Source organism: Pelecanus crispus, chromosome 4 (assembly GCF_030463565.1).
Source record: "Pelecanus crispus isolate bPelCri1 chromosome 4, bPelCri1.pri, whole genome shotgun sequence".
Taxonomy (NCBI): domain Eukaryota; kingdom Metazoa; phylum Chordata; class Aves; order Pelecaniformes; family Pelecanidae; genus Pelecanus; species Pelecanus crispus.
Genome location: NC_134646.1, coordinates 84,677,535 through 84,691,041, shown reverse-complemented (window position 1 = coordinate 84,691,041; position 13,507 = coordinate 84,677,535). Strand labels below are relative to the sequence as shown.

The window sequence follows — 13,507 nt, the reverse complement described above, 5'->3', positions numbered from 1 at the left end:
GGGGGGCACTATTTTGGACATCTTAAACTCTTCCCCATGCAGTTTGAGGCATTATGCAAAGGTGTCTAATCCCGCCTCCACCTCCCTGAAGCAACTGCTCATAGCACAGGTTATAAAGCGTTACTGTGACTGTGCTTCCATATGGAAACCTGATTGATATTTACACAAATTGTGCAATGGCCACATCAGAGCCTGCTCTGAACTTTTGTAAAACACCAATCAAACTTGCGGAGGAGCTGAACAGCTTCTGCTGTCGCTTGTGGCATCCGCTGCCCTTCAAGCTGCAGGGGTGGCACTGGGTCATCGTCAGGTGATGGGGGGGAAAACAGCTGCCAGGGCGGGAGGCAGCTTTTGAGCCAAGCTCAGAGAGGAAGGTGTATCTGCCATGCACGCAGCTCATCTTCTCACCTCAAAGTGACCCTGCATTTGACAGGCCTAAGTTGCTCACGTTTTAAAATGCCTGGCAGACTAATAGGCTGAAGGATTCAAAACAGGAGTGATTTGAAGCCTTGAGGTGGTTTAGTGACAAAGCAGACACCTGCCCGGGAGTGCAGTTCCTGTACAGCCAAGGTTTGGGTTTATTTGCAAGCTGAGTGTTTTGTCCGTCCCTTGCCCAAGGGACATGAGGCTCGGCTGCCTTTTGTTCTGCTCTTTCCTCCCCTAAAGAGGGAGGAACAGAGGATGCTTCCCTTGCCAGAGTCCTCACTGACCTCTGCCCAACCCTCTGATCTTACTCCACCCTTGCCCTTCTTCCAGCTCCTGTGCTGTTTCTCTCCTGTCTCCAGCTCGCTCTGCTTTCAGGGCCTGCTGCTGCTGTGCTCTTATCAAGCCAGTTTCAGTGGGCCTGGGAAGAGAATACTCTTCCTTGCTTAGCTTCTACCCATCTGTGTCTTAATTGCATATTAGGACGGTGGGGAAAAACTGAAGCATGTTCTCTGAGCTGTGTGCTTGCACCATCTTGCCCCCACGTACCTCCCCTCTGACCCGCTGAGTGGGGAGGATGGAGAAGCTCAGACCTGTTGCGACAAATTCCCTGGGGCTGCAATCCTAGATATGGCTGAGAGAGAAAAGCCAGGATCATGGATTTGAGCTTGGTGGTTTTTTTTTTTTTTGAGGCTGATTTTTGCTTTGCAGGGCTGCCCAAGCTCTCCTGGCATCAATGGGGCTGTCAGCGCTGGTGGGGGCTCTGCTTTTGCTGAGGGGAGGTTATGGTGTCCATTGTGCGCTTCGGAGAAACCAAACCCCAGATTTGGCAATTTGTTTGGGAATGAGATGCTTGCGTGGGGCTTTGTAGTACTTCCCATGTCAGCAGGCATCCTGCCTGGCTCTTGTCCTTCCCTCGAGGACATAGGCTGCCCTTCAATCCTGGCACATCTGCCAGCCCTTGTGCAGGTGTTTCATACCTGGTTGTGCCCATGGTACCGTGATACTTCAGGCACTGTGTTCAGGTGTTTCCTCTGCTTTCCTCACCTCATGTCTTTCTGGCTGTTTTCGGGCAAGTTTCCATTGCGCAGGGATGGAAACAGCTGCCTGAGCTCCACCAGCAGCAGAGGACGGCACTCTTAGTGCGTTTTGCTGGCTGGCAGGCTGGATGGGGACAGCAGCAGCCTGGATGCTTTTTGAAGCCTTCAGAGCTGTTGCGATAGGACCGATTCATGTTTATTCCTGTCAAGCAGGGAGATGAAGGAGGCAGAGATCGGGAGGGGGACTAATCCAAGGGTTTTTGTCGGGTTTCCCGTGCCTCGGAGAAGTAGCTCAGAAGTTACCTGAAGGCTTGAACCCCCGGCATCCTCCGAGCCCTTGCAGGGAGATGCCGAGCGCCCGTCGGCGCGTCGCCCGCGGCAGGAAGCGCTGCAGCCCCTGTCCTGCGTCGCCGAGTTCCTGTTTGTGGCCTCCCTGCTCAGGGCTTGTTTTTTGCGGTGGCGAGCTGTCGGCTTGAGATCCCTCGGAGACCTCATGTGCCGCTTTCAGCTGCCACTGCCTCTAAGTTTGCTTATACGAGGCTTTAAAATATTGATGGCTTTTTTTTTAGTTTCTATTCAAGCCTCTGCCTTGAAGCTCACCCTTTTCATTTTGCTGTAGGGCGTAAAGCAAGCTAATGAAATATATCCCTCCTGCTTCAAATTAGGCATAAAAGACTTGTCAGAAGATGGGTAGAAGCTGCTGAATAATCCTGGTAATGTAAAAATTGACATTCTATAATGTCCCTAATTCTCCTAATTAAACATGATACACGAGCATGCCACAAGAGTCCTCCAGCTGCTTCGTAATAAAACGTTGCAGTGAACCAGCTTGCTGTTGAATGAGGCTAGGTTAAACTCTAATTAGAAGCGTTGTGACAGGCTAAGGAGTTGTCTGCTGGAATTAAGAAACTTGTCTCGCTTTTTCTCGGTGCTGCTGCCTCCTGTGACCTGCTCCTCTGCCCGGTGGGGAGCTGTGGTTCTGCCTGTCTGTATCGGGTGTCTCCGTGGAAACATCTTTTTTTTTTTTTTTCTTCCCCCTTCCCTCCCCCCAGTTTCAAATTGCTGAACCACGAGTGAAATGGCTGTGCCGCTGGTGACTTGAGCTGATGAACGCGTTGGGTTTAGGGTGGGCTGGGGCTGCGGCGCAGCTCTTGCTTCTGGGTCGCTGCTTGGCGTTTATGGTTTCCAGTCCAAGTTTTCATCCTGGTTTTTTTTTATCTGAGAGGGGCGAAGCGTATCCCCTTGGATTTGCCGCTCATACCATTTTCTCGGTGAGCAGGCTGGCAGGCGAAGCCTGTGCTGTCACCTGGCCAGGCTCCGGAGTGACCCTTTGGACACACGCCTGAGGCCAACCCAAAATGTGCCCGAGCTGATGTTTTTTTTTATAATTTTCAGCCCTCACTAGGCGAAGGCATAAGGGAAAGCCACTTGTAAGGCCCCAGGTGCTGCCGAGGCCTCGCTGCAGCCCTCGGCGGCCATGATCGGTGGGTACGCCCACCTCCCGGCGGCTCCGGGCCGCGGCGCGTCCCCGCTAACCGCCCTCCCCGTGTCGTTGGCAGGGTACCTCAAGTGCGACACGGACGATGGCTGCGAGGCAAAGGAGGAGACGGGGGGCGAGGAGCTCTTCGACGCCGTGAACTCCTCCATCGTCTCGGGGGACAGCATCCGCTTCTTCGTCAACGTCAACCTGGAGGTGCCGCCGAATGCTGCCGGTGAGTCCTGCCCCCCGAAACGGGGCTGCGAGACGCGCTCGCTGCGAAATTTGGAGCCTAATTAACTCTTTTTTTTTTTTTTCTAAAACCTAGTGAAAGTCTGGCTGCTGAGCAGGTCTTCAGCCATCTGTATGAAGCACCCTGACTCCTTTTTTTCCTTCCTTTTCCCTAAAGCAAGGCCTCAAGTCTGGGGCCCGGGGCCTTGCTGTCGTTCTCGCTGCTGTGCCTGGTCGCTGGATGAGAGCCATTTCTAGTGAGAAATCGGGATTTTTTTGGTGTGTGTGGTCCCTGTAGATAACTTGAACGTGGCTCTGGGGCTTCCCAAGGTTTTTGGAGGGTTTTTTTATCATGTTTTAATTGAAATGCTGGAGGTGAGTCAGAGCTGTGGATTGCCTGGGTCAGTCGCTGCTCTCCACAGCAGCCAGTAAGGGAAGTAAGTGTGGAGGGATTTTTGGGGTTGGACATGTGCCTTTTGGGTTTAATCATCCTGGCTGGTGGCAAGCAATCCCTCTACCTGCTGTGTTGAGGCAGATTGGAAAAAATGAAAACAGCCTGTTAGACACCTCTGATGGAGGTCAGGCCCCCGCAGCTATGTCTGCAGTACAGGGAAGTGCTGTTAGGTGTCGTGCTCTGTTTAAAAATACAAACTACCTGTTCCAGGTGAGGGCCCAGGTGTCAAGCTCCCCTAAATATGCTTTAGTGGGATCCGTGCCTGCTACAAGGCAGCTTCACGCAGGGGAGGAGGACGGCATTTGCTGGCGGTGGTCCCTGCAGTGCTGTGTGGGGCTGGGGGGGAACCCACCAGCGAAACGCACCCCTGGGGCTTCCACCCTCGGGGAGCCATGGCGTCAGCTTTGGGTGGTGGCTTGGCTCGTACAGGCCAAGTGTTTTGGCGGGGGTAGAAGGAGAGCTGCTCGAAAAGCAAGTGGCAGAGCGTGCTGCGCAGATCAGCGGAGGGAATTTGGATCGGGCTGGTTCTGCTGGCACCGGTGCTGTGCTGCTCCTCGGGAGAGGTGGCTGAGAATGGAGAGGTGGCTGTGCAGCCATGTTGCAGATGCGGATATGTCTGCCCAAAACTGTGCTCTTTCTACTCCCTGCCAAGCCAGCATCCTTTAGAAACTTTGCCCAACATGGGTAGCAAGGTGGAGGGGACTTCCAAACAGCCTAGTTAACACAAATTGTGAAGATATCAAAAATGCTTGCTATCAAGGAATAAGATCCCTAGATTGCTCTAGAGGTTACTTTTGCCTCTAGTGCACTACTTCAACATCCTCTGTAACGCATGTGCCAAATGGTGAAGGAGGAGGGCTAGCAAAACCTGGCTTTTGTGCTACGTGCCTAGGAAAATGCAGCTCTGGGACACGGCAGCAGCCTGGGTTTTGTCCCGGCAGCCTGGAGCCTGCCTGTGTGGGCACCGAATATTTTGGAGATTAAATGTGAGGGGTCTGGATTATACTTGGCATCACAGTATCGGAGAGTCCTTTAAACTTGCTCAAAGTTATTTTTAGATTACAAGCAAATCCCAACTGATCTTTAGTGAGCAATTATTGGAAATGGTGATGCAGAATAAGTATGACTTGAACCTCTCCTTGACTATCTTGAAGTCTACTTTTTGAATCGGAGTGGTGACTTTAACTTAGGAATAATATACAGCAATTTTCAAGCCTGCAATTTTACAAATGCCATCTTAATTGAAAGATTTAAGGGGAACTGTACTCTGCTATGACAAGTCTGGGCTTAATGCCGTGGGGTGCATTGTTCGGGGATGAGGAATGCAAGTGCTGTGGATTCCTATGTGTCTGAAGAAGCTGACTTTCCTTGTGTGTCCTTCTGGGCTTTTTGCAAGTGTTTTTCTTTTCATTCAAAACAGGTCAAAAAAGGCTTCCTTATTTCCCTCAAGCAATGATGTTTGTGACGGTGGTATTAGTTGTATTCTTTTTCTTCAGCTGAGATGTTTAGGATTTTTAAGGAAAAATGGACTTCCCATGTGCTGGAGTCTGCTTTCCAAATGCAAGGATGGAGGTTTTAAAGAATGGGCTTTGGGCAGAACTGAAGTCCAGACTTTCAGTAAGAGCAGGTGTGAGGTGAGATTTTCTTGTTGTTTGTTTTCATGACAGCATCAAAGTGGTCCAGGTAGCCACAATGCAGGTGGTTCTCTGTGAGCATCAAGCATGGGATTCCTCAGACTCCAGGTGTTTGAGCCATCTAGGCTGTCAGCTCTTTCTCAGAAGTGGTTTTGCTGAAGCATCTTCCAGTGATGATTTTATTTTATACATACTAAAATCAGTCTCTGGCTGCAGAGAGCATAGCTGATCCTCCTGGAGAGCTGACTTCTCAGGTGCCTGAAAGTGGCTGAGGTGAGCTTTTTAAGCTTTTCTGCTAATGCAAGTAGCCTGAACTGCTGGAAGAAAAACCTCTCTTCACAAACTTTCAAAGCTCTTTCCAGAAATGAGGTTTACCTATGCCCTTGCTGAGGTGTATCTGGGAGTACTGCTCCTTGTTCAACTCTGCAAGCAGATGCTTTTCAGAAATGCCCTTGCATTGCTGCTGCTCTCTTTTGTTTTATATTCAGGCTTTGCATTCCCAGAATAAAACTGCGGAGCTGAGTACTCGCAGTGCTTGTCTCCAGCAAGAGAAGCTGGAAAAAAAAAAAAGTAGGTTTTGTCCAGGTAATGCAATATTTCCCCTCCCCCCCCAGACACCTCCTTTCCAACTGCCAAGGGAGCTAGTGCTCCGGGATCCTACAAGATCCTCTGGTGCTCTTTAAACACAGCAGAAAAGCAGGTGTGGAAATAACATCTTTCTGTCCCCATCCCATTTTCTTGCTTTCTCCTATCTGGGTGCAGCCTTTGAGCTGAAAGGCCTCCTTATGCCAGAGGGCTCAATATTGCCCTCTTGTGTCATGCAACCCATTGCAACATTTGCTGGGGCTTGGGCAGTTGCTGCCTGGCCAGAGAGGGACTGATGGTAGGCCATCTTCTGCAAAGAGGGCTCTCCAGTGCTGCCTGTGTGGATTTGCTCCCTAGTGTCAGATGCACTTGCTGCATTAAATGCATTTGCTCAATCTCCAGCAGGAAAAACCTCTAAGGAGATCTGAAACAAGATAAGTAGCTACTCTGTAATATGTGAGTCTGGTCATCATGGTTTGTTCTGGTCATCACAGTTTGGTCTTTTGGCTGAACATGGTGTCCAAATTCTCTCTTGCTGGAGACCTTTTCTGGTGAGCTGCTGTGAGGTTGCTGCCCACCTTAGGGCTAAAAGATCCAAAAATCCCGTCTGGGGAGGGGATGAGTTGGTACACCCCAGGGTCTGGGTGCTGGCAGGCAATGTAAGTGGAATTACAGATGTGGTGACAGCTTTGCCATCATCCTGTCAAGCTGCTAATCTCCGTATGATGGATGTGCAGCTCACTATGAGCATAATTGGATGCACTTTACTATAATTCTGTCTTAAAAAGATCGCTGCATGGGATTAAATGTTGAGCCAACAAAACATAGCATGGCCCATAAAACTCTAACAATTAACCAGTGTCATAAAATGCTGGGCTGTGTGCACAGATGTGTATAAAACGGGAAAGCTTGAAGAAATCTGGGGTTTAAGGTATGGCCTATCTCATTTTCAATTAATACTGGCTGCCGTTGCATAGAATATTGAGCCCAAATCAGTGCAGATGCCTAGGTGCTAAAATGCTTCTCAGTCTTGACACTTGGGTCCTTTCTCATGGGTGTTTTGTTGCTTCCCTGCAGTAGCTGATAAAAAGCTGGTGGTGTGGGTTTTTTTTTTTATTCTTTTCTGCCTCTCATTCTTCCAGCTTGGGTTTTGGTGGCAAGACTTCTGTTTTCAGCACACGTTAGTAGCTCCAACATGAAGGTGGGTCTTTATTTGAAGCTGGGTGCTTTTGGACCTGGAATCTGCGTTTTGGGGGGAGGATCAGGATGTCTTTTTAGAGATTGAGACTTGTTCTGAAGTCACAATAAATGTGTACAAGTAAAATGTTAAGTCTGTGTCCTGCTGCACGTAATTTTGTAGGAATCAGTACTGTATTCCTGTCTGGAACGAAGTCCCTTTTCCCTGACACCCTTGCCTGAGGTCAGAGAGGGAGCCCCAACCACAGGAGCAGGGATGTTACCTTTCCTGTGCTGCAGGTGGAAAATCCAGCTTGGTGCTCTATTCCCTGGGAATTTGTGCTAGAGAGCATGAGGAGCATCAGTGAGTTTGGTGTGCAGCGGAGGGGACCTCTTTTCTCTCCAGACCGGTGTGCTACAAGCCCTGCTCGTTTCACAGCCACCAGGTTAGCTGTCCTAGTGGCCTGCGGGCTCGTACATGGCTTTACAACTGCTTTCATATCCCTCACCTAGCTAGAAGTACATTAACCTTTCTGTCTTAGTGCTATCTGGGATTCAACCGCTTGCTGCTTTATCTGCAGCATGCTTGGAAATAAATCCCTGCAAACAAATGCAGCAATTTGGTTTAGGTTGAGCCTTAAAGTTGGTGGACAGGCAATGCAAGCCTCTCATGTTGCAGTGGGTCCGCAGAGTGTGCGGGGCCACAGCCTTGCCGTTGGTCGCAGCGTTCTTATCTGCTTGGCAGCTCCCTTAAGCCAGCCAGGCAAATATTTTCATCGTTTGAACCTTGTTCTCGCAGTTTGGAATTTTAAAACAATTCTTTGGACCTCATTCTTGCAGCTTGGGGTTTTAAAACAATTTGCCTTTTCCTCCTTTCCCCAGATTGCAACAGAAGGGTTTTCACAGGATTTTTTTCCTAAACTTGGGCACAATTTATCAGGGATTTGTGGAGCTGTAGCTGCTCAACTCTTGCAGTATGTGTTGCCACTTACAGCTGATGCTCACACTGGTTGTTTTAGATGCAGAGGGGTGCCTGAAGCAGTTTTTGGGGGGAATAAGGTAAAATCCTGATGGCAGCAAAAAGCCAATTGGAAAGCAGGATGTGGCTTTGTTGGGGTGTGGGGGGGGGAAATAACGGAACACAATTTACTCTTCATGAGAAATTAAAGCCTGTTCCACCCTCTGGACAATTGATCATTCCTAGATACGGAGAATCAACAGTTTCCTGTAATCCGCTCCAGAGGCGCTCACGTGCGTGCCCACCGCTGCTGCAAGCAAAACACGGTGCGCTAACTCGTGGCCCAGCCCCTGCAGAAATGACTTTTTTTTTTCTTTAAGGGGACGAGGAGAAAAGCTAGATGCTGGCGCCAAGGATATTCCAGAGAGAGTAATGTCCAGAGACAAGTGGTCTGGGCCTGAATGGGTATCATTCTGCATACAATAGTCACATTTCCTCACATTAATACCAAGGTCCTTTTTATGTCTCAAGGCACAATGCTGACCCACGCGTTCCATCTGATAACTCCTGTTTTAGCAGTTTGATGTCAGCGTGGGATGTTGGGCTCTTGAAGCTTCCTATACTCTGATGGAAAGTGGATACACTGATTGTGTCACGGGGGGGCGGGGGGGAAGATGGCCTCCCTCCGAATTTCCTGACGAGGGTGTTTTCAAAGTGGTGCTTATGAAGCCATGGGAGGGGGGGGGGGTGTGTGTGGGGGGGAAGGTTGGGTAGCACGGGTGGCTCTGCTCTTTGCTTTGGGGCAGCTTCCCCCAGGATTTTGAGCACTCTGTCCCTCTAGTTGGCATGGAAGAATGCACCTTTTTCCTGTGCCGCAAACTTAATGACAAAACCTACTGTGGCTTTTTTTTTTCTCCACAAAAAAAGATTTTGCTTTTGTAGTGCATGCATGCCTGAGAAGTTGGGGGGGTGTGATGAGTTACACAGTGCTCTGCACTCTTATCTTGTCCCTGGCTCTATACAAGAGCCCTGGTCAGTCTGTCTGTGCTGTCTGCCTCTCTTTCCAATTCCGGCAATGGCCAGAGAGAGGAGTGCAAGGTGATAGTCCTTCACCTGCCCAGCTATTGTGATGTCTGTGCTGAGCATTACTCAGGTGAGGTTTTCCTCCCCATCCAGCCTGCTCCAGAAACTTGTAGCTGGTTGCTTCTTCCCACCTGCTGTTAACCTGGGTGTTGGTTCAAGAGGGACGGTTCATACCCAGCTGATTTTAGGCTTTCTGCTGCAGCTCAGCCCACCACCCTATCATGGGAATATGAGATAGTTGGGGCACAATTATTTATCTAACAATATTTAACCAAAATTACTCAAGTCTGACGGGGATGAGTCCAGACTCAGCACATCCATGGCAGGACAGTGAAGCAAAGGATCCTCTTGAGATCCTGCGTGTGCAATCCCTTACCTTTAACTTGTCCCTGGCAGTACCTCCACTACTCCTAACAAGCTCCTGTCATGTCATGTGCTGATATGGGTTTATTTTTATTTTTTAAGGCAACAGATTCTAAAAGCAGAACAGTTTTTGCTGCTCACAATGTGGTTCAACACAAGTGGTGGAGACTTAGATTTGTTCAGACCCCTGAAGAAAGCCCAGATAAAATAGCTTTTTTTTTAAATAATAAAAACACCTAAACCTTAAATACTTCCACGTATACCATATCCTTGATATTTTTCTGAGAAAACCATGGAGGTGCTAGTGTAGTATTCTGCTCCTATTTATTAGCCTGTTTACCATGCAGATGCACCGGGGAGCACATGTGGATCTAAAGTAATGTGCGCTGACACCTGCACAGCCCAAAAGTTCCTGCTCTCCAGTTTCCACTCCTTTATCCCAAAGAAAAATATGGTCTTAAGATGCTGCAGGCATCCACCGGTGGCTTTGCTCCAAAGTCTTGTGGGTCTTTTGGGGTGTTAAGGGCAGCACTGGGGACCTGTACAAGGGAAGGGATGGAAAGGGGGTCTTAAGTGAAAGGAGATCTCTTTAAAGCAAAAAGTGAAAAGCCTTAAACTTCGGCTTGTGGCTTTCACAGGTTTGTTTTCAAGGTTCTCTTTGCATAGAAGATGTCATTATCTAAACAGGGGGTGGAGGGGGAAGCAAGTAGGGGATTTCATTTCTCTGGGTTGCTGTCAGGGATGTTATGTCAAGGGCAGCTGGGATGAAGCTGCTTTGGAGCATAGCAAATAAATTTCCTGCTGCATTTCTTGCTTCTAAGTATTAAGTCTCCTTGTTCACGTTGAAGCTGGGTCCTGTTCTTCTATAGGTGCAAAATAAAAAATGGAGGCGTGCCACAGTTCCCTGGCAGGGCTTTGAAAGTGCTGACACGAGGCCACAAGTCTAAGTCTGATGTTGGCAATTCATTGGTGGTGTTAAAACTGAAGTGAACTCCCAGCGAGTCGCTTGTAGCGTATTCAGTAATGCTGCGTGCTTGTGTACATGCATCCTAGAAATTCGGGATATGCGTGTCGCCTTGATGTGGCTGCCAGGGGATGTCGGAGATGTGTTGCTGACTTTTTGGTTTTCCCCTGGGCAGAACCTGGAGCACAGCCTAACAGATAAGGTCAGCCACCCCTGGCAGCTCTCCTTTAACTATGTGTGAGGGCACAGACAATAATGCCTGTAGCCAGCTAGCTTGCCTAAAACAGACTTTTGCAGCCTGCTTTGTCCATCAAGGAGGACCACAAAAATAGAAATGAAAATTTTACATGGCCCTGACCTCTCTTTCTGTTTAAGTATGCTTAATCCTGGCGTTCGGGTGTGAAATCTAGTTATTACTCCTGGTAATGAGACATAACTGGTGATTGATGGATGCTTTTTTCCTTGTCAGTAGAGGGTGAATCCATGGGGTTTTTTATCCATTTTGTCCCCATGAAGGGCTCCTCCATGGAGGTGCACGGGTCAAGGGTGCTGTATCTTCTGAGCACCCTGATCTGGTTAAAGCTGTCCCTGCTCACTGCAGGGGGGTTGGGCTGGATGATCTTTAAAGGTCCCTTCCAACCCAAAGCATTCTATGATTCTGTGATCTTTTCAGCTCTTCCACAACTGGAAGGAAGCAGTGATAGTGCCATGAAGGAGGAGAAAATGGGTGGCAGGCTGGTGGTGGTTGGTCTTGGCTTTAGCCAAGCTATCTCCTGATCCAGGTTAGCTCAGTTGGTTAGAACATGGTGCTAATAACGCCAAGCTCACAGGTTCAATCCCTGCTTACTGCAGGGGGGTTGGGCTCGATGATCTCTCAAGGTCCCTTCCAACCCAAAGCATTCTATGATTTGGAGGATGCGTCATGCGCAACCTCATGCAGGGTTTTATCCCACGTTGCCTAGTGGGTTCCCCCGCAGTAAGTAAATGGGTCGTTCGTAAGCCAGGTAGCAGAGCACTTGTGAAGTCTCCCCACCCCATTTTTCATGTTCCAGTGGATTTGCTTCTATCCCTGAGTAATGTTACAGCACTCCAATGGGCCTTTAAGATAAGAGCCTGGAACTGGGGTGGCCATTTCCAGCTGTCTCCTTTCCCTGGATCGAGTCCGAGTGGTGTGTTGCTTGGATGAAATGATGAATGAGGCTCTGGGCCTTGCAAAGCATCGCCTCCGTACCCAGAACGGCTTTTTTGAGAAGTTTGAAAGATCCCTGTCCAACAGATGTAATTAGATGTTTTTGCTTGTGTTGATGAAGCAGCACTCGGTGCTCATCCAAGATGAGTGCCCGAGCGAGCTGTCAGGGGGGAGGATTGATATACTCTTGAAACTGATAAGAGGAACCAAGAGTTGCTGTATGATAAAAGGACGACATGAATTTCTGTTGCGCTTGCACACATCTGTAAGGACAGACTGCAGATATGCAGATATCTTTTTAGCACGTGCTTGCTGTTGTTCAGGGTTGTGGGTATTTTTTATCTCTCTAGAAGTATTTCTTGCAAGAGCAGAGAAACCAAAACATGTTTTCTCCTCAATGAATATTTATGGCTTCCAGATCTTCCAGCATACTTTTGCATGTGTAATTAGGCTGTAAGTTGAGTAAGCAAGTGTTGGAGAACTACAAATGTAAAAGCCTGGGGAAAACGCTTGATGTTTCTGGTTTATTTGGGTGCTTGCTTTTTAATAATAAATAGCATTTTTTAGATGAAACAGCTTGTGTTTTCTAAAAGATGTGTCAAAAGCAGTAATAATTGGGACCGTTGCACCAGCAGACTTGTCTAGTTAAGTGATGCTTTTAATCACATGTACAGCATCCGAGTGAACTTTGGGAGTAGGGTGATATAACCGAAGCCCCTTGACCATCTGATTCTGTTTATTGGGAGATGAAGGAAATCCTTTCCCTCTAAATCCTTTCCCTCTTCTCTACTGCAGTCAACTCAAACTGGGAGCAGAGTTGCAGCCTTTTAACCCCACCATGGACATGACTTGAATTCCTGTTTGATCAGGGATGGTTTTGGTTAAAGCAGCTTTCTGTGTGCAAAAAAATGATTGCTTTTTTGGAGTTCTGGTTTTTTTATGTGAATTGTATCCTCCGTTGGCTTATTTTTTGGAGAGTAGAAAGGCTGGGCTTGAAGGTGCCTGTGTGTGTGGTCAGCCTGTGAAATGGGATTGCAGCAGTTCTTATAGGTTAGGATTTAGAAGTCCAGACCTGGAAAGGAAGCAAAAACCTCATCTTAATAGCTGTAACTCTGTGTTACATCTCTGTACTTTTCCACAGCTTGGTCTCTGGAAAAGTATCTGGTCTTCAGTGGGTTTTTTCCATGCTGTCACTATGCTTGTTTGAATGAGAACTGTTCATGTGTTTCATGTATAAGTTTGGTAGCAGCTCAGTCTTGTGGGTTTTTTGGAGAGTGTGAAGATGAAGACTTAAGGAGAAGGTTGCACAGACGGTACCTGTGGTATTAGTGATGCTATGGAGAAGCTGTCTTGGATGCAAGCAGTATGGAGTGGGCTTGTGGCAAAAATGGGGTTTTATTTGTTTTTTAGCTTATACCCAAAAAATTGCTTCGTAGATACGCCAAGAAAATGTTAATGTTGGTGCTTGGAAGTTTGAACTGGAAACTTCCCGGGTACCCCCATCCCTGTATCTTGGCTGCATATTAAGTGACATTTAGTAGTCTCTAAACAGCAGTTTTCTTTCCCAAGAGCTCTTGCTTTATGCTTAGATTTGTGAAGGCAGTGTGGTGAGTTGACAGGACATTAATGTGCTCGTCGTCTAGTCCCTGCATGTGATCTCTCGCAGCCAGCTTCTTTGGAAGTGCCTGGGTGTTATTGTTGACTCTTTAACGAGAACAAGAATGGCTTCCAAACGAGTGTGACTCATGCGATCTTAGCCTCAATCTATCAAACAAACGATGCATTGGATTAAATGGTTACCTAAAGCATTAGGAGTTGGTTGTTTTGGGAGGCGGGAGGGTGGCAGGGGAAGTGAAGAGTAAAAATATATAGGGAATCTGAAAAAAACAAACGAAAAAACCCCCAAAAAGCTGCAAGACACAAACCCCAA

At 48.1% G+C, this 13,507-nt stretch overlaps 1 protein-coding gene across 1 annotated transcript in view; it reads left to right on the top strand.

Moving 5' to 3' along the window:
- Positions 1–13,507, top strand: part of SLC4A11 (solute carrier family 4 member 11) — a 90,155-nt gene that overhangs the window by 21,378 nt on the left and 55,270 nt on the right. Inside the window, exon 3 of the mRNA XM_075709283.1 lies at positions 3,023–3,175. Within this exon, the coding sequence (XP_075565398.1) occupies positions 3,023–3,175 (153 nt within the window). The remainder of the gene's footprint in view (positions 1–3,022; positions 3,176–13,507) is intronic.